Genomic DNA, 19001 nt, shown 5'->3' on the forward strand with positions numbered 1-19001 from the left:
GTTTAAATGAAAACTTTATTTACTAGCAGGAGTGGATGGGTCAGAATTTTAGATCAGGAGAAGGAGGTGGATGAAAATCTTGGGTAATTCTTCAGAGGCGAAGAAATCTTCCTTAGATTGGCTGTATTGTTTCCTGTTGTGGAAGCGTGTTTGTTACAGAACTGCTAAGAAACTGTTGATTTAACTTGCTGTGGCTGACTCAAAGAGCTGTGCTCATCTTCCTTCAGATTTAAATGACGCATCAAAGGAAATCGGTTCATAAGATAAGAGCAGGCACTTGCACCACAAGCTGGAACTGCGTAGGTATTGGAAAAGCTAAAGGTGTGTAATCTTTGTGTTCAGGGTCGAGGAGTTTGTTGTTGGATGCCTTCGGCTGTTTCCAGACTGCTGGATCAGTGCTGGCTGCTGCTGGCTGTGCAATTCTGAGTCTCGGTGTGGATTACTGAAAAGTTACTACACGGCAAGTCCCGGTCTGTGTGCTGTGGGGTAGAAGTATTGCTTACCAAATGACTCGGGTTATCTGCTTTGGGGACTTAAAGGATTACTTTGAAACTACTTTAGATTATAAACTGTTGTCTTCTCTAACTTACTATCAGCTTCTGGTTAAGTAGAAGTCTGTTGTGTAATAGATCTTTGTACAACTTCAAATTAACAGAAGAGTTTTAGTTGAAATGTAATTGAAACTTCAGCTGGTAGATACATGCATTAATTGGCTCATGCTTGATGCTCGTGGTTTCAGAGAAGCCATGTGATGAGCTCTAGCTCTTAGTGAACTTTTATTCACTTCGTAGTGAGATTATAGGTTCAGAATTAGGTACATCACCACAGTATCAGAGTATTTTCTGCTCACTTGTCTGAAACCTGTCTTAGCCAAATATTTGGATTTTTTTTACTATATTTTCAGAATCTCAGAAATGGGAAATCACTGCTAGACTCCCCTCCTGGGTCTTCTGTTACTGAAGATAAAACTATCAAGGGCTGTAATTTCTGTTGTCTGCCTCAGGGCACTCAGTCTCTCTCCTTCCTGCTCCTCGTTTTTTGACCTCCTTGTATTGTTAACGTGCTCAGGGTAGGAAAACCACTGCTTCTCGGTGGACCACTACCCAAATTCCAGCATCCTGATACATTTCCTGCGCCTTCTGTGTTCTTGCAGATCCTTGTTCTGACTTGATAGAAATGTGTCTCTGCCTAACTGATAATTTGAGATAGGAGTAGAATTAAGATACCAGCCATGGTGATTGTCTCTGCGCCACAGCTTATCTTTTCTTTTGGGATATTAAGGGTTATTATAAATAAGAAGTGATGTCATGTTAGCACCCAGCCACTCCTGTGCTGCTCCAAATTAATGCATAATAAGCAGTCTTCTGGCAGATGAACTGTAATGCCACCATGGGTGCTTATGCATCACAGCTATGGTATGCTTAATTTGTGCCTGTTTTGAAAACACGGTTGCATTCTTTGAAACTTTTCATTTTTTAACCTGCTGCTTGTTCTGTCTTGGACTTCAGACTGGCTCCTTTTCCTAGTCTCAGTGCCAATATCTGATGTGATGAATTTCACATGAAAGGCTTGTTCTAACAGGTGACTTATCCTTTAGCAGGAAAATGGTTGGCTGCTTGATCACTGTTGAAAGAAATTAGGAAAATTGGGGTGCTGTGAGGAGCAGGCTGGTGCTTAAAAACAAACCTGCTTTGGAGAGCCTTTTCCAGGGCTTTTGAGTCAAGTACAGACGGGTAGGATTCAATAACTGCTGAGTTCTTGGACCTACGTTTTGTGGTGGCCACATTTAGAACATTTTTGCAATTTGTACGTAACTGCAGTCTATCCGAAAGCAAAGCAAGCTGAGGACAGTTAATTGCAACTTAACAGAGTGAAACCAAAGATCTTGATTAACCTATTTTTAAGGTAGTGATGTGCAAATTCTTTTCAAGCAGATCTCAGTTACTGTATACGTAAAAAGCAGCACGTACATCCTGACTGCGTGTTGATTTTTGTGTCTAGATGTGAAAGCATGTAACCATAAGGTTATTCAGCATTTCTCAAGGTCAAAAAGGAAGCAATCTTGTGTGCTGATGCTTGATATCTGCCTGTGTACTCTTGAGCAGCAAGATCATTAGCAGATTTTGGTTAGAAACTGCGTTTTGTGAAAGCTCTCTGGGAATTGGGAAGGATTTAGCTCTCTGATTCCACAGTGGGGAGGGAGAAACCTGAGGCTGGTAAAGTATTAAGAGTTTATGCTCTTGCTGCGAACCAGTGCTCCTGACCTTTGTATCGGAAACAGTTCTCTGAGACGAAAAATGTGAGGATGAATGTGTGGCTTTTACAGGCACCTGGCTTATTCTTGTATTCTTATATTTTACTGCTGTTGTAGGCTCCAAGATAAAGGAAAAATTACCAAGTTTGTGTTTGAAACCAGTAGTGCAGTAGGTGCCAGAGAACAGCATCTGTAACAGTAGAGAAAAATGGTAAACTATTCGAGCGAGTTAACTTACTTTCAGGTCTGATTTTTGGTAGTAGTTTTGTTGAAAGCTGTGGCTATTAAATGCAATACAGTTATCAGCTCAGAGGTGAGGCTTTACATCGTTACGGTTTCAGAGCTAGTACCACAATACAAACACTGGCGCTTTTCTTTTTTTTTTGTCCTGTTTGCTTTCAATGCACACTGCAAACAGAGGTGGTTTCCTGGAGTATCTGCAGAAGATGTTACTACTATGCAGATAGTTGTAGAAACTAACATTTTAAAATGACATATATATTTGCAGTTGAAATCTCTTGTGTGTGTATTTCAGCTGAGGTATGTGAGGGTGAGTTTGGAATATTTATAACAGAAAGTAGTAAAATGATACGAGAGGAGCCAAGTGTAAAATTCATACTGTATAGCCAGGTTATCTGCAAACAGAAAGCCTGGTGTTCTTAGACCCCTAGCACCAAAATTTCATTAGAGGAGGAAAAGCACAAGGTGCTTTTTCATAGCTGTAGTGTCTCTGCTGTAACTGATGTTGGTTCAGAATTTAGCGATGTTAAGCTCCTTGCAGGCAGCTGGGACTCTGACGACAAAGTCCAGCCTCTGAAGATAGGCAAACTAAATGAAATTTATCACTGGTTTTGTTTAGTTTGTGTTTTTAACTGTCCAGCCTAACTGCACTCCTTGCTGAAGAAAATGAAATTACACAGTACTTCCTACATAATTTTAGTCAAGTATTTGCCCTTTACACATCCTACAGGCTGAAGTGCCACGTACTGAATTAAGGATTTGATCCTGAGAAACCGTATGTAGCATAGCAAACGTGACTTTAAACTTCAAAATTTATGTTACTAGTTAAAGGGAAGAAACAGCCATTAACTATTAACTTTTCTGTTTTAATGTCATGTTACCTGCACATTTGGGGATTAAAAGCCACACACTGTTGGGGCTTGCTTCTCTTTATTTCCAAATACTTTACCCTCAGAAGGCGTGGAAGTTAGATGGTGTGGGCTTACCTGGCGTTGGGCGAGGCGGGGGGAGGCTGCAGGCAGGCGGCAGAGGACAGCTGCCCAGAGCACCTGGCTCCACGTCCCTTTGCGGATCGATGGGCGAGACGTTTGGCTGTTCTGCTGCTCCCTTCCATTTGTCAGGTGTGTTTGCAAGATAAATAGGCGAGGCTCAGGACAGAGGAGGGCCGTTTAGCATTCCCCTCCTACGGAAATGTCTCACTTTCGTCTCTGCTGCTTGAAAGCCGTACATTGTACTGCGATACAGGTGCCCTAGCTTGCTCTCTGGAGCGAAGAACAGTGGAATTTGTTTACCCCCGTGTCTTGGTGGGAGAGAGGAGCTTGTGCAACTGCTCCGCGGAGATCCTAAAAATTCTTGCTCTGAGCTTTCATCATTACATTTCCCAAGTAAGTTGTATGTTTAGGCAGTATAAAGGCTGATAAACTACTCGTCCTCCTCAGCCTCTCGATTTGCCTGGCAACATCCAGAACCAGGCCCTCCCCTAAGTACAGCGGGAAGCGTTCTTGTCTCTGCAATTAGAGCAGTTGGGAAATACGTGACTCCTGCCCTCTCTGAGGGTATTTAAAACAAGCCTAACCTATCTTGTATACATTCCTGGGTAAACAGCCTGGAAAGTTAACAGGTTCTCGTAACAAGACTTCCCCCCTCCTAGTACAGATCTGGTTTATGCAAGTGATGCAATCTTCAGCGCTCCAGGCTATCCTTTTCAGTTGTTTTGAGTAGGCTGAAGTGCCAGTGCAACTAAGTGGGAGCATCTGGATTCTAGCATGGCTGAACAGATGCACTTAAGAGTAGCACTTGAATGCTTCAAATAGAAGGAAAGTGAAGTCTGTAGTCCTCTCACTCAGCTGAGGAGGTCTGGGAGGTTTTTTTGGGGTAAATACAGTCTTTTACAATAAACTTAAGTAATCACCATTCCATTTTTAAGTAGGCTGGGAGGAACAAAGTCTGAACACTTTAACTGTGCCCTTTCCTAGGTGATAAGACTGACCTGAAGTCTCCACCCATACTGGCGAAATGCATGTGTCTCAGCCCTGGGGCCAGTTTACACAGTGCTGGATGGAAACACTGCTTTTCCCCTTTGGTTTCCAAGGCTTTTTCCATGGTTGGAAAACATGGGACACTGACATCAGCATAAACACGTTTGCTCCCCAGACTGTCTGAGGGAAGGTGAAGTTTAATGCAGGAAGATCTGCAGTGTGGCTTCCGAGTGCTAAAGAGAACAGATTGGGCTGGTTAGGACATACCCATGGTACTCGGATACCTGCAATCAGGTGTAGGTTTTTCTTAACCACCTCAGCTTCCTTCGGGACCAGAACTCCAGCAATGACTGTGGTTTTTTACAGCTTTCTGGCACTTTTTTTTTTTTTTTTTGTGGCTTTTGTTCTAGTATCAGGCACTGATCTGTGACTGACTCTAGGCAGAGACTAGCAGCTCTTTGGTCTATCCTGACAAGATCAGAAGTGGCTGTGAGCCGTTCCAGTCCTGTTCCTACACACGGTACAGCATTGGTAACCTGTCCTGGGGTGTGGGCACTTCTCCGTGCGCTGGCAGAAGCTCAGAGCGCATCCTGGGCTTGCTCCGTCCAAGTGGCCGAGAAGGCTCTTTGATGATCAGTCAGATAAGCAGTGGTTTAACACCCTCAGCCAACAGTTGTTGTTTTCACGTGGCTGTTTCCTTTGCTTGTGTACAGTACAAGTCCTCAGCAAAGAGAAGAGGTACAGTGTGCACTGTAGGGGTGGATTTTACTGCCTTCCTCCAGTGCGCCCGAGTGCCATGTTCTCATTTAGTCTATGCTGACACAAGTTCCCCTGACAGCAAAAGGCAGCCAGGACTAATCAACTTCACTAGAAAAAGGGAATTATTTAAACAGTTTGCTTTTGCTCTTGAAGAGCAAAAAAGTTTCGATCTTCAAAATTATTCTGTTCCTTTCTCCTCCTCTTTCATGAGGGTTTTCAGGGAGTTATGACCAGTTTTGGTTTGAAGAACACGCAGCAGAAGCTGAACATGGAAGCTTACTGTCTTTTTTAGCATACTGGTTTTATTTATTTTTAAATCTGTAGTTCAAGGATCTGGAAGGCATTTTATAATGATGACTCAAATCCTATCAGCTTGCAAGCAAGTTAATAACACTGCTTCATCACTTCTGTAGCTTACACAGCCAGTGTTGTCCTTTTGGCTTGCTAGCCTGAATTGTATCAGTATAGTGTTATATGTAACACATCAAAGAAGATTAAAACTGGCACAACACTACAGTATTTGGAACAGAACAGTACGTTACACAGGGAGGCTGAGTATTAAAAAACAACATTGCTATTCAAGTCCATCCAGGCACTCGGAATGTATCTCGCAGCATTCAGTCATGCTTGGTTTTGCCCCAGTATGCAGAGTTCGCAAGGACTAGTTTAGTTGCACAACGTCAGAAGGAACAGGTTTATTAAGATCTCGGTGGCACATTAACAGCCTCCCCATGTCAACCTTGCCACGTGGTCGGTTTTCTGCTTGCTAGGCTTTATGAAGCCTAAGAGTTCCAGTTCAGAAACAGCTCGAATAAAACGAGCACTGGGCACTTCAGTAAAGGAAATTGAATATACTTTTTATGACATATATTCATGGAGACACCGTTCTCTCTAGGAGGGGAAGATTTCTAAGTCATGGTAAGCACAGATTACACAAAATGTGTAGCACACTAAAATTATTGGAAATAAGGGTAAATCATGATTTGCCTACAAAAGCACAAATCTTCAATCTACATTGCTGTGTGCATACAATGTGGCAACAAAGGAAGAGTTCCTTTCCCCACTGCTAAGAGAACCTTAAAGCCTACAAAGATACTAATTTTGTAGTCTCTCAGAAGAATAAAGAATTTACACTTTCATGTCCCTCGACCAAAAAATGGGAAGATAGATAATTATAGATTTTTTTTTTTGAGGTTTCATAAAACAGCATCACCTTTTCTTTACTTGCTCTTCACTATACCTTTCTTGCTGCCTTCCTGACACACAGCTATACATCCTGGAGTTAAACAGAGGATTTAGTTTTGCGTTAATTACGAGTGGAGCTTGTAAAAAAGGAAAGGCCTTATAATAAAGGAACGCTAGGTGTAGTATTAGAGCATATAAATGCTCTTCCTCCTTTTGTACAACTATTCATCGTTTCTCTGTGGCAGCACTACTGTTGTAGCCACGAGTTTTGGTTCTAAGGCTCAGCCTACTTAAATATTTTTCAGTTCTCAGTTAAGAATCAGGACAAAGTGAGAAGCAGAATGGATGTTTTGTGGGAATTAAAATTCTCAACTCTAAGGTCCTAGAACTCATGGCTTCTACAGAGACACTACTTTTATAAGCATTTCCTCTGCTAATGCTTCCATCTTCCTCATAGTAAACTACTGTCCCCATTTCTCCATCTGTTCTCGAGGGCACAGCTGTCTGTTCCCCAGTAATGCTCTCCCCCTATACAGCAGACCTACACAGGTCAGTCTGTTTCAGACCCAAACAGCTCCTATGGACAAAAGCTGCTCTCTTACCTTGCCACCCCCAGCCCAATTGTTTTACCTGATCTATTTCTGTGACATTTTCAGTACATTAAGACTGTTTAAACTAGCCATCTTATTTTTCTGGAATTAGTTATCAGTGCATGTGAAGCTATATTTTAAAAATCCTGGTTCATTAATCCTGTAAGCATTTGAATGTCAAACTTGAGAGAAATGAGAAAGGATACTGGATAATATCATCCACCTGGTCTGAGGAAGCCGCAGCTGGTCCCTCAACTGCCATCACCACAGTTGAGAAAGCCTAGAAAGGGAAAAGCAGCAGAGATTTAACACATTTCATAGACAGACAGAGCTGCATATAAAATAATGAGCTTTGAGCTGATGACTGTCACTCGGGAGGAATGAGATCTTGGAGTGACAACTCCATGAAAATGTCAGTTCAGCAGCAATCAAAAGAGCAAGCAAGGTTACATACTACCATGGCAGGAATACAGAATGAAAGACATCACTCTCTGAACTCGTGTGCCTACATTTTAAATCCCAATGCAGTTCTGGTCCTTGACCTGTTCTCAGAAAAAATACAGAACTGAAAAGCATTCTCAAAGCAAGACTGCGTAAGCATTCTGGAAAAATGAAGGGGATGATAAGTTGGCTGTGAAGAAATCTATAAAATTGAGGGACAGCAAGAGGCGGGGTAGGAATCTTCTGTCCACTTTTATTTCCAATACACAAACAAGGCAGCAGCAAACAAAACATAGTCGGAACAAGTAAAAGGAGTGTCCTCTGCACTGCAGGTAATTAAGCTACAGAATTTCTTGCCAGAGGATGCTGTGGTTGCTAAAAAGTTATATTGGTAATGTAACCCAGGTAGGCTTACAAAATACAGAGAAACCATTCCAGGTTTAGGAAATTTTAGAGCTAAACCATGATTGTTAGCTAGGGAGTATTTGGAGAATGTATCACATTAATGTATGTTCTCCCGTTACGCGCTCTCTGCTTTTGGTCCCAGTACGAGACAGGACGTCAGGCTAGAAGGACCTTTGCTCCTCCCTAGCACAAGCATTCTCTCCAAGAGCCCCGCACTTGCCTGTTTCCATAAAAATGTCACAGAATACTTAAAGATGAAAAAAAAAGGGAGCTTTGTGAAGCATAAAATCTGATCTGTGCCAAGCATAAAACAGAAGCAAAAGATTTTCATCACAGAGTAATAATGCTGAAAATAAATGATTCACAGCAGTCAGAGGAAGACTCTGTGGGCTGGTGATTGGAGTTACTGTGTGTTCTTGCCCAGGAGGGACTGAGGTGTGCAATGATTTCAGCTGTCAAAAGGGGCACTGAAGAAAAGCAGACATGCAGCAAAAAGATAAATCAGAACACTGAAAGCAGGTAAAGGCACTGTTTGCATTGTCACATACCTCTAACCAATCAACAAGATTAATCAATCTGCCACACTCTAAATGAAGCTTATACACTATGCATATGTCAGGGGCTTTATTAGAAATGCTTCCTCCGTCACCTTTCAAAGCTTGATTCTGATGAAAAAAAAAAAAAAAATTAAGGCAGTAACCTTGATCAGTTTTTGATCTTGAACAATTTTAAGGGCTAGATATATTATTATTTCAGGAAATTCACATGGTAGGTATTTTAACTAAATGTTTATTGTTTGTGTGTTCAGTGGCAAGTTGACGGTACAAAGCAAAAAAAACCAAAACACAGGAAGATAAGAAAACATACCATTAAAAAAAACGCAAGAAAAAACCACCCAGCTACTTCACTCCTGGTGTTCCTTCTACAATTTTGTCCACTTATGCAGTCTCTACTCTAATGAGTGATTATCTGATTAGGCTTTTCCCCAATTCTTTTGCTAGTTCTACTTATGTATCACAGAGAAATATTCTATTCTGTGGATTCAGGAAAACAAACTAGTCATGATTTGCCTCAGACTGTACTACATAGAAAATAGAAAAGTGTCTCTTCCCCCCTGCCCCCCTGAAAGGAAAGAGGAAGTCTTGGTATAGATCTATCAGATGTACTAAAAAGCAAAACGCTTCTCTCATCTTTGAGTTTTATCTTTGAAATGTAACAAACATTTCTCTCTGGCTTGAAACTCAGCACCTCTATGGGCAAAAGTCTAATTTCTCACAAACTATTCTGTATGTCAGGAAATTTAGGTCATCAGCACTGAACCATTTACTTGAGAAGTAAAAAAGCCACTTGAGCCAGAAGCAAAAGTCTCTGTAGAGTTGCAGAAATTTATAACATTTCATATCAGTTCATGATTTTTCTTCCAGTTTTCAGTTTCATGTACTCTAAGAAGCCAGCTCTCTTAACATGAAAACAGCCACTGATGATTCAAGTTCAGGTCATAGAAATTTTTGCTAAAATGCTCTTATACACATTATGCGTACACAAGCATGCACATTACTATTGGGAAGTCTATAAAGAGCTAGCAAGGATACCTTCATAAATAAATGCTTTTCAAGATAGGAAAGAAGGTTGGGCAAAGAATATAACCTTGCTCAAGAATCTCCAGCTTACCTTTCATAGATCTCAAGCCCTGCAATTTGTGAGACTCAGATTCAGTTTGGACTCTAGCACTTCCGAGACACTTCACAATTTCCAGAAAGCCTAACGATTTTCAAGTTTATTTATTCTGTACAAGGAACACAAAAGCTGCAGACATTAGCTTAATGTCTGTCAGTTCAGTTCAGTCCAGATGGTCTCCAGATAAATTCAGAGTAACATGGCTAAACCCTCAAAATGTTACAATCCAGACATTAGTTTACCAGACTATAATTCAGGAGCATACCATAATAGTTTCAAATACTACTGTGTTACTAACCAGCACAGGTGAAGTGACACCTTCTGGCTGATGTAGTGGCTCACCACTGCCCAGAGATAACCCTACGCCTTTCTCTTTTCCCCTCTGCTTCTTCTCCTAACTCTATGGCTTCCTATACTTTGCACTGATTTTCTAATCTTAAGGCCAGAACAGTTATTGCAACCAAGAGAGGATGCAACTGCACTCTCCTGGAACAGGTTCATCTGCAGAAATTAATATCTAGCTGGACCACAGGCGAATGCTGAGAACGATCCAGGGAAGATATTACTGATAGCGCTGCAGGGTCTCTGCCAGCACCTGAAAGAATTCAGCCTCACTTGTGATAAGCAGGCCACGTTGTTAGAGCGCAGTGAGAGGGAGCTGCAGCTGCCTGCGGGGAAACCTCAGCTTCCTGAGGTCGCAGCACAGGCGCCGTCCCCGAGGGGAAACAACCAGACCCACAGGCAGGAAGCTGCCCTGAAACCACCCGTACAGCGCAGAGGTGCTGCTTCCGAAAGGGGAGAGCGTGGCAGTGGGAACAACCCAGAACACTGTCGATGAGGGGTTTCTCTTGCTCGACCCTGCCCTGGAAGCTAGGCAGAGGACAGACTCATACCTTGCCCTGGAATCAATGTTACTATCTTTCCCAAGGACCAAATGCTAGTATCTCCTTTCCCTGATCTGGGAGCTTAATTGCAACTCAAGGATTTTCGTTTCATAGCAATCAAAGTATCTTCATGGGTAACAGGGCTCATTCCTTGAGATTAACGTGAAAAATCGCCCTTCTTACCCAAGGTCAAGAATAAAACTTGCATGACCATCTGAACTCCAGGAAGATCCAAGATCACATTTCCTTGTGCTGACACAATGCTAAGCAGTACCTTGCTGGTATTCCAAGTTACAGCTTGTTGAATTTTCAAGGGATCAGTGAAAACAGAATTATACTCTTTTTTTTGTGTTTTTTTCTTTTTTTTTCCAGGATAAGTATGATCCTTGGTTCACGTTTTGCTAAATAAATAACTGAACTGGATTCCTGTAAGAAATGCATCACATATTAATAATTTGCTGGTACTCCACTGAAGCAGATCCTTTTCTGTCCTAGCCTTCTGGAAGAAACAGCTCTAGAGAACTTTGCTCCGGTCATGCCCAGGAAAGTACAAGCCATACAGAAGGCATGGATACAAGCAAGAAAAAAATATCTCTTTGACTCACGCGGATTAAAATGCTAAGCAAGGTACTCAGCCAATACTGCTGCTGTTAGAAACTATGCCAAACCTTCACTATCTACTCAGAAAACATCGGAAATACGTTAAAGTATGTCAAAGAACGAAGTGCAGGATGACAGAGGGCTTTAAATCCTGTCAACTCATCAAAGAGAATACTTATTAAGCACATCAGTAGCTAGATTTTGCTAGCTCTCCTAATCTATATTTTTACCGGTGTTCTAAAAATATAAATTACTGAGGTTCACATGGGTCTCTCTAATGGTAGCCCACTTGCTAACTACTGTTTTCACAAATAAGCTCTCTAAGTGGTTTTAGAAATAACTCCTGCACACAGCAAAACTGACAACCCTCGTTCAAATAGAGGCACAGTGCCAACAAACCCAATACGAATTGGGTTATAGATTTCAAGGACTGATCTTTATCGAGTACAGTTCTTGATAAGTGCTGGCTTTGACTCAAGTAACATATAATCACTCAGATATATCTACAACCACTGTTTTCTTCAAAACAGTTGTCACATTTTTAAGGCAAATGTTAGGGCACAAGGATAGCTGCAAGTAGCATCTATAATCAAGGACAAAACAAAGAAATGTATGTTCACTCCTTTTCCAGATCCCGCTCTATTCCTTTCAGTCAGTCATTCTGTGTATTTAATTTATGAAAGAAGTGGAAAAGGGGCTGCTTTTCTTCTCTACAAAATGGCAGGGTTAACTAATAGAATCAATGGCAATCCTTTTCTTGGACTTGGAAAAGACAGGACGTCAATACACAACAGATACTAAAATAAATTTAAAAAGAGAAACAAAGGACTCCTTTAGATATCATAGAATGCTTTGGGATGGAAGGGACCTTTAAAGGTCATCTAGTCCAACCCCCCCTGCAATGGGCAGGGACATCTCCAACTAGATCAGGTTGCTCAGAGCCCCATCCAGCCTGGCCTTGAATGTTTCCAAGGATGGGGCATCTGCCACCTCTCTGGGCAACCCCTTCCAGTGTTTCACCACCCTCATCGTGAAAAATGTTTTCCTTGTGTTCAGTCTGAATCTACCCTCCTTTAGTTTAAAACCATTACCCCTTGTTTTATTGCTATTGGCCCTGCCAAAAAGTCTGTCCCCATCTTTCTTATGAGCCCCCTTTAAGTACTGAAAGGCTGCAATAAGGTCTCCCTGCAGCCTTCTCTTCTCCAGGCTGAACAACCCCAGCTCTCTCAGCCTTTCCTCACAGCAGAGCTGTTCCAGCCCTCTGATCATCTTTGTGGCCCTCCTCTAGACCCGCTCCAACAGGTCCATGTCCTTCCTGTGTTGAGGACCCCAGAGCTGGACACAGCACTCCAGGTGGGGTCTCACCAGAGCAGAGGGGCAGAATCACCTCCCTCAACCTGCTGGCCACGCTTCTTTTGATGCAGCCCAGAATATGGTTGGCTTTCTGGGCTGCAAGAGCACATTACCGGCTCACGACAGCTTTTCGTCTGTCAGTACCCCCAAGTCCTTCTCCTCAGGGCTGCTCTCAATCCCTTCATCCCCCAGCCTGTACTGATACTGGGGGTTGCTCCAACCCAGGTGCAAGACCTTGCACTTGAGGGTGCACTCGATCCCGCTGTCTATGTCACTGATGAAGATACTAAACAGCACTGGCCCCAGTACAGACCCCTGAAGGACACCACTTGTCACTGATCTCCATCTGGACATTGAGCCGTTGACCACTACCCTCTGGATGCGACCATCCAGCCAGTTTGCTATCCACTGAACAGTCCGCCCATCAAATCCGTATCCTTCCAATTTAGAGAGAAGGATGTTGTGGGGGACCGTGCCAAAGGCCTTACAGAAGTCCAGACAGATGACATCCATAGCTCTTCCCTTGTCCACTGATGCAGTCACTCCATCATAGAAGGCCACTAGGTTGGTCAGGCAGGCATATACTGTATTTAAGCTATTATTAATGTCATCACTCCACCTGAACAGAGCCTTCACCTTACAGCAAGTCTACACAGTGAGGACTAAGCACCAGCCCTGTAAAGAAAGTCTCTGGAAAGAGCCACAGACACTGTATTTTTCCCCATGGACAGTCATCCCATTTGTAATGGAGGACAAAATGACTTTTCTCCTACATCTACAGGAGAAAGAAAAAATCATGACTTGAACAGGCTCTGGAAAAAGGATTCCCCATATAAAACTCTTTCCATAATTAGCTTCTTTATTTTAGCCAGACAAATTTCCTAGCTCTTCGCGAAGTCCCCAGTTGCTTATCAACACTAACTTGCTGGTTCTCTACAAAACAGCTGAATGTATGCCAAGCTTCATGAAACAGCAAAACTAAGCCTTACACATCATCCTCACGTGCAGCCTTCAGAAACTGCTCCAGCACCACAAACAACTCACTTGTTTCTTACCTTCAGGTAGCAGTATGGGTTATTTAAAGCTGTATGAAGTGCAATCCTCGGGGCAGCGTTCAAGTGTCCACGGAGAACACTGGCTGTGTTGAAATACGCTACCTCATGCAGAGTTTTGTGGTCTGCAGGAACAAGGTACTTTCTGAAAAAGCAACATGAGGTAGGGGGGAAGGAAGGGAGATAGAAGCTTTACCTTAAGGGAAACAACAGAAGTCTACTGCAGTCAGAGACTACAAGAATGTATGTTTCCCAACCAGTACTGACAAGCGTCTGAAAAAAATGAGACAAACGGCACTGAAATCAACTTTTAAGCAAGGAGGTCAGCTATTATCATCTCTACATCTAATGGATTTAGCATAGAACTCTAGCTGGGCCACTGACAAATTCAAAAATAAGGGCAGCAGCTGAAATGCTATCACGAGTCATGTACTCTACTCCACAGATCTTGCTTATCCATCTCGAGGGCTCCTGATGAGTCTCTGCTCACCTTTGTCTTCACGTCTGAAGCTTTTTTCTTGGCACAGTCATACTTCAGCTAGCTTCTCTGCCTCCTGCCACCAAGGCTCTATAATTAACAAGTGCCTTCATCTCTTCCCCCACCCCAAGCCTTTCACATTTTCTCCTACAGAGCTGCCTCCAAAACCCTGTCTGCTATGCCTTGCTCACCAAAACAGTTCCCAAAATGGATAGGATATCACACTTGACATCTATACAGTTTCCTAAGTAGAACAGATCAGCAAAGATTAGGGTAAAAACTCTTGACTTTATTTTGCCACATATACCCAGTCCTCCCTCAACTTTTTTCTGTCGGCAAAATAAGTTGGTCAATTCATGTGCCAATTACTTCTACTCATCTATGGAAAAGAGATTTATTTTTTTTAATTATTATTTTTAGAGCCCTCATCAAAGAAAGAATAGGAAGGAAAAAAAAGTGTGCTTCACACCACAGGGACCAAGACAGAATTTTGACACGATTAACATGTTAGCAAAATTTCTGTTACAACGTATGGTGCAAACTAATGCAGGAATATAAAACAGGAAAGCTCACCTTACAAGACTGTCTATATAGTCAACAACTTCAAAACGAAGCATTTCAAACTTTGTCAGTTTCTTAGACCGCCTTGATTCCTTCAACTCCAACAAAGTCTTTAAAAAAAAAGCGGTGCATAAAACTACATGGGAGGTAGTTATTCTCTGGAGAACACAATCTATATGTTTAACATGTGTAATTAATTTTTGCTGGCATGTCTTCACTGATGATGTTTGAAAGTGTGATCGAGCAGTTATTTTTATTTAGGCCAGTGTATTCAGTTCTAAACTGGTAGGAGTTTGGGAGAGAAATATGTGTTAGGCAGAATGTGTAATTTACAAGTTAAATAAGAAGAAAACTCCTAATTTGCATTTTAAAATCCTATTTTATGACAGATATTCTCTATAATTTTCTATGCGTCAGGTGGGCCTGACATAGATAGTTGGTACTTATTCATTGATTTTTAAGGAAAGTTACTTATACACAACCTTTACTCAGAGCTCCAGCAAGCTGGGAAGAACTAACCACGGATGATTAAATCGTAAAAGATTCAGTTAAGGAACTCGTCAGTAAAACCTACGCAGGCCTAACCTTCTGAAGATGATAAAGGTCTGTCTTCTTCTGGAGCTCCTTTTGTGATGATACGGACACATCTCGTTCTTGGAAAGCTTCTGCTACTAGAACAAAACTGATGTTTGATACGTGGGGTAAACTTTTCCTGACTACCTATACAACCCCCCTAACCCAAGCAATCTGAGAAGTGTTCAGTTACTTGTTCACATAGACCCAAACACAGGCAGCTTGGAGTCTTGCACCTTCTAAAAGATGGTTAAAAAAGGAGTCTGCAATGCAGCTTAACCAACAGTAATTAAGTGACCGAAGCAATTCAGCCCTGAGCAAACATCCAGCACAAGCCTTGCACATCACTTGAATTCCTCTTATGTCATCCTAGGTCATACCCTCAACATTTGTAAATTGGACAGATTAGTACTAGATACTACTGATGTTTTAGGAGCATTCAAGAAGGCACACACTGCATATTTTTTCCTTCTCATATGCAAAAAACCACAAAGTAAGAAATGAGTTCTCCCTACTTAACTCCGAAACTGCAACCAGAGCAGCAAACCAAAAGTGTGCTAAGGTATTTCATTGTGCAGTTTTATTCTCATCTTGATTTATAACAAAATTTTGTTTTCATAGCCATGTAGTTTGTTGATCAATTGCACCAATAATTAGTAATTTTTAGGTAAAAACAAAGAAGCAAAAACTCCCAAAGCACAATCAATGCCAGAATAAGTGATAATCAAAATCAAAAGGTAACTAGATTTCTTGCCTTACTTATGAAGATGGTAATAAGATGGAGGTTCCACCTACAGATCACAGATAAAGCTCCAATCAGCAGTGACAATCATGATATATGAAAATTTTCTGGTGACCTACATAGAATGAGTTGGTATTTTCCAGTGCCCTGTGGACATTTGTATTTGTGTTGAAGACTTCAAAACAGAGAACTTCCTCTCTCCACTGGCAAGAGCCAATTCTTCTAAACAAGCCTCAGTTAACCCTAGAGCATTACATGACTAATTAATATTAGACTGCATTTGGTGGCTTATTGCCTACTTGTCCAAATGCTGGGTAGCAACCACACTGATAATAAACTTCATTTAATATGCATAAAACAGACCAGATGATAACCACTTCATCTTCAAAAGGGAATCATAGGGGAGCACTTCTCCATAGTTCAGGAGAAGCAACGAAATTCCTATTCCAGAAGAATGCTGGAATATGTCATATTGCTATTTCAGAAGGAAGACAGCAGTTTCTCTTAACCTGCCTCTGAAAGGCCGAAGGCTGCCTTACTAAACTTCCAAATATATCCTCTACCATGAACAAACATATATATGAGCCTGAAAAGTTACAGCGTAGCAGCAGAGCCCTGACAACCGGTGCTGGCTGTCCTAGCTCTTACATGAATTTAACTGAAGGTGCAGGTGAAAGAACTTTATAAACATTTGGATTAAATACCATATCATAAGGAAGTCTGCTCCTATTTATCTTTCAATATCGGTTTTTATTTGTTAAATGATGTTAATGATTGCAACATCTGGTAAAATGCTCAAAATGTACGTATGACACATTTAGTGAGTAATGTTTGCTGATCTGTCCAAATTCTTATCTTACATCACTCTTCCATATTATAAAAAGCATGAACCACATATCAGTAAAGAATATAAACATTTCCTGATTTTGTGCATGTATTTAAAAAAACAATCCCGAAAAATCTGATGGTTTGACACAATGACAGGATACCACCAGGGAAAATGATACCCACTGGTCAGATTATAAAACAGCTTTAATGTAATCTGCAATGGAACGTATGATGGTACACACCCACCTTCTAGTTTCTGAAACTGGGTCAAGAACTCCTTCAACTCCTCTACTGTCTTACCAAACTCCTTTCCAGAAGATGACACAAAAATTTCCACACATTGTTGAAGCATGGTTACCAAATCAGACTTATTCAACATCCTAAAATACACAATTGTTGGCTGAAGTTGAAACACAGAATGATGAAACAGCTTTCAATGTTCTTAGTTGAAAAAAAGTTAAAAAATAATTTGAAAAACTCCTTTTAGAAAGACAAAACCTCCAAGACTTCAAGCATTCAGTCTTGCAGTACAGTCCATTTTTTCCTTGCTGTCGTTAACAGAAAGAAACAAATCAACTTGGATAGATGCCCTTCACATTTTCCTGCAGAACTGACAATGAAAGCTATTCTGGTATTCTACCTAAAAACACTTGCTGGATACAGTTATAATTTTTGAAATGCCAAGTCAGATTAAAAGAAAAAATATGGTAGGGTTCATAACTCATTCCCAGAATGGTAAATGAAATGGTTAAAAAAAAAATCAGATTAATATATATTCACACATCCACAAAATCCATTACTCTCTGTGATTCAGAATGAGTCTCAAACAAAATCCGAAGTGCTGTTTTCTGTATTTAATTGCTATAAACTTAACCACCACTAGAATCCCAGAATCATTTAGGCTGGAAGGGACCTCTTGAGATCATCTAACCCAAACTCCAGCCTAGCATTTACTTACTTTAAATTATGTATTAGGGCATTTTATAAATGTCACCAAGCACTGCTCAGTCTCAGAATCTTCATTTAAAAGATATCAAAGCAAGTCCTTGCAAATATCCATAAATGAAATCCAGAATTACAGTCATTGCATCAAGCCAATACCATTACATATGCATGTAACTTTTTTCATGCAGTGGGAGAGGTTCCCATTGCTAAACACTCTGGTTCTGAACAATCACACATTTGTAATAGCTGCTGTTACTAGGAGCTCTTCCCAGCCTGGTGTGGTTTTGCTTTGTCTTATACAAAACAAAGGTGCTAAAAGTTTAAGGATTTTAGAAGACACAAAAACCACAGCCACACAAAAAAGGGAGCATGACAAAAGAATGAAATGATGGTGATCAATGTGTCAGGCAGTGGGTCTCCATATCAGCTACCTAAACACTAAGAGAGATTTAAGGAAGAACTTAGAAAAGGCTGAGGAAGCTTTATAGACGTCTGGAGGGACAACTGCAATTTAAGCTCTAGTTTCTAACTGGCAGTTGATGCTAAATGCTTGTAAAGGCTAGAATTTGAAACTTCAGGTTATCTGATTCAGGGTTATGGATTTTTGCAAGTCGGGTGTTGCCTTCAGATACACTTGTTTTGTACAGAAAAGCATCGGGAGTTAACAACAGAAAAGGTGACCTTGACCACACAAAAGGCTAGAAAACATTTTGAAACTGTCTTGTAGAATGTAACGGGTAAACAAGATAGCCTTCTTCCAGGCCAGAGAAAACCCTGCAATAATTAAACACCTAAGATGGAGAAAGGATAACCAGACTGATTTGGAGAGCTGTGGATGGGAAAGAACAAATTTATTTTAGTAATATTATTCAAAAAGAAGCTGCAAGTTCTAGAAAAACTTATTTACGACAACAATGGGATTACAGGGCCCGAAGAACAGGCAAGAGGATGGTTATCACATATCAGGAAACAGTAAAGTATCCTTTTCAACCTTTTGGGCTTGAGATTACTGCAAGGCATGCCAGGTATCAGAGAGCGGCGTTAAGATTTTATTGTGGTCAGGAGACAAGCTTAAAGCAGAAAGGAAGATCTCAGATCATCCAAAGACAGTAAATAAATCTGTCTCTGATTATTCAGATGCAAGTTATGGAAGAGAAGAAAGGAAGCTAGGATGAAGTCCATAGAAACTCCTTCTGAATGCTTAAGTGGGGAAACATCTGAAGAAGTGATAACAGAGACTGGTCAACAACAAAATGTCAACAGTCACAGAAGGGCAGGACTGTGATAAGCAGTATGTGACGAATGACATCAGTGATTAGCAGGCAAAAAGGGAGTACAATATCTAGATGGAAGACAATAGGTCCCCATGATATTTTTTAGACTCTAGACAACTAGCTTACAGTAGAATAACTATTGTCTAGACTGCTCACGTTAGATCACCTGAAACACCATCTT

General features: G+C 41.1%; 1 protein-coding gene across 12 annotated transcripts in view; it reads right to left on the minus strand.

Moving 5' to 3' along the window:
- Positions 1 to 37: 37 nt before the first annotated feature.
- ORC3 (origin recognition complex subunit 3) overlaps positions 38 to 19001 on the minus strand; it is a 44563-nt gene continuing 25599 nt past the window's right edge. For 3 of the 12 annotated variants that reach the window (XR_014227528.1, XR_014227530.1, XR_014227531.1), the window contains 8 exons: positions 16848 to 16981; positions 15044 to 15126; positions 14471 to 14568; positions 13423 to 13564; positions 8402 to 8518; positions 7214 to 7287; positions 3481 to 6055; positions 1932 to 2444 (listed from right to left, as the gene is read on the minus strand). Coding sequence is in view for 5 of the 12 variants with exons in the window: in XM_082305268.1 (XP_082161394.1) it covers positions 5950 to 6055; positions 7214 to 7287; positions 8402 to 8518; positions 13423 to 13564; positions 14471 to 14568; positions 15044 to 15126; positions 16848 to 16981 (754 nt within the window). In the remaining 7 variants the exon portion in view is untranslated. The other 9 variants (XR_014227527.1, XR_014227526.1, XM_082305268.1 and 6 more) reach the window with 9 other exon arrangements.

The sequence above is a fragment of the Platalea leucorodia genome, assembly GCF_965183815.1.
Source record: "Platalea leucorodia genome assembly, chromosome: 3".
NCBI classification, from domain to species: Eukaryota; Metazoa; Chordata; class Aves; order Pelecaniformes; family Threskiornithidae; genus Platalea; species Platalea leucorodia.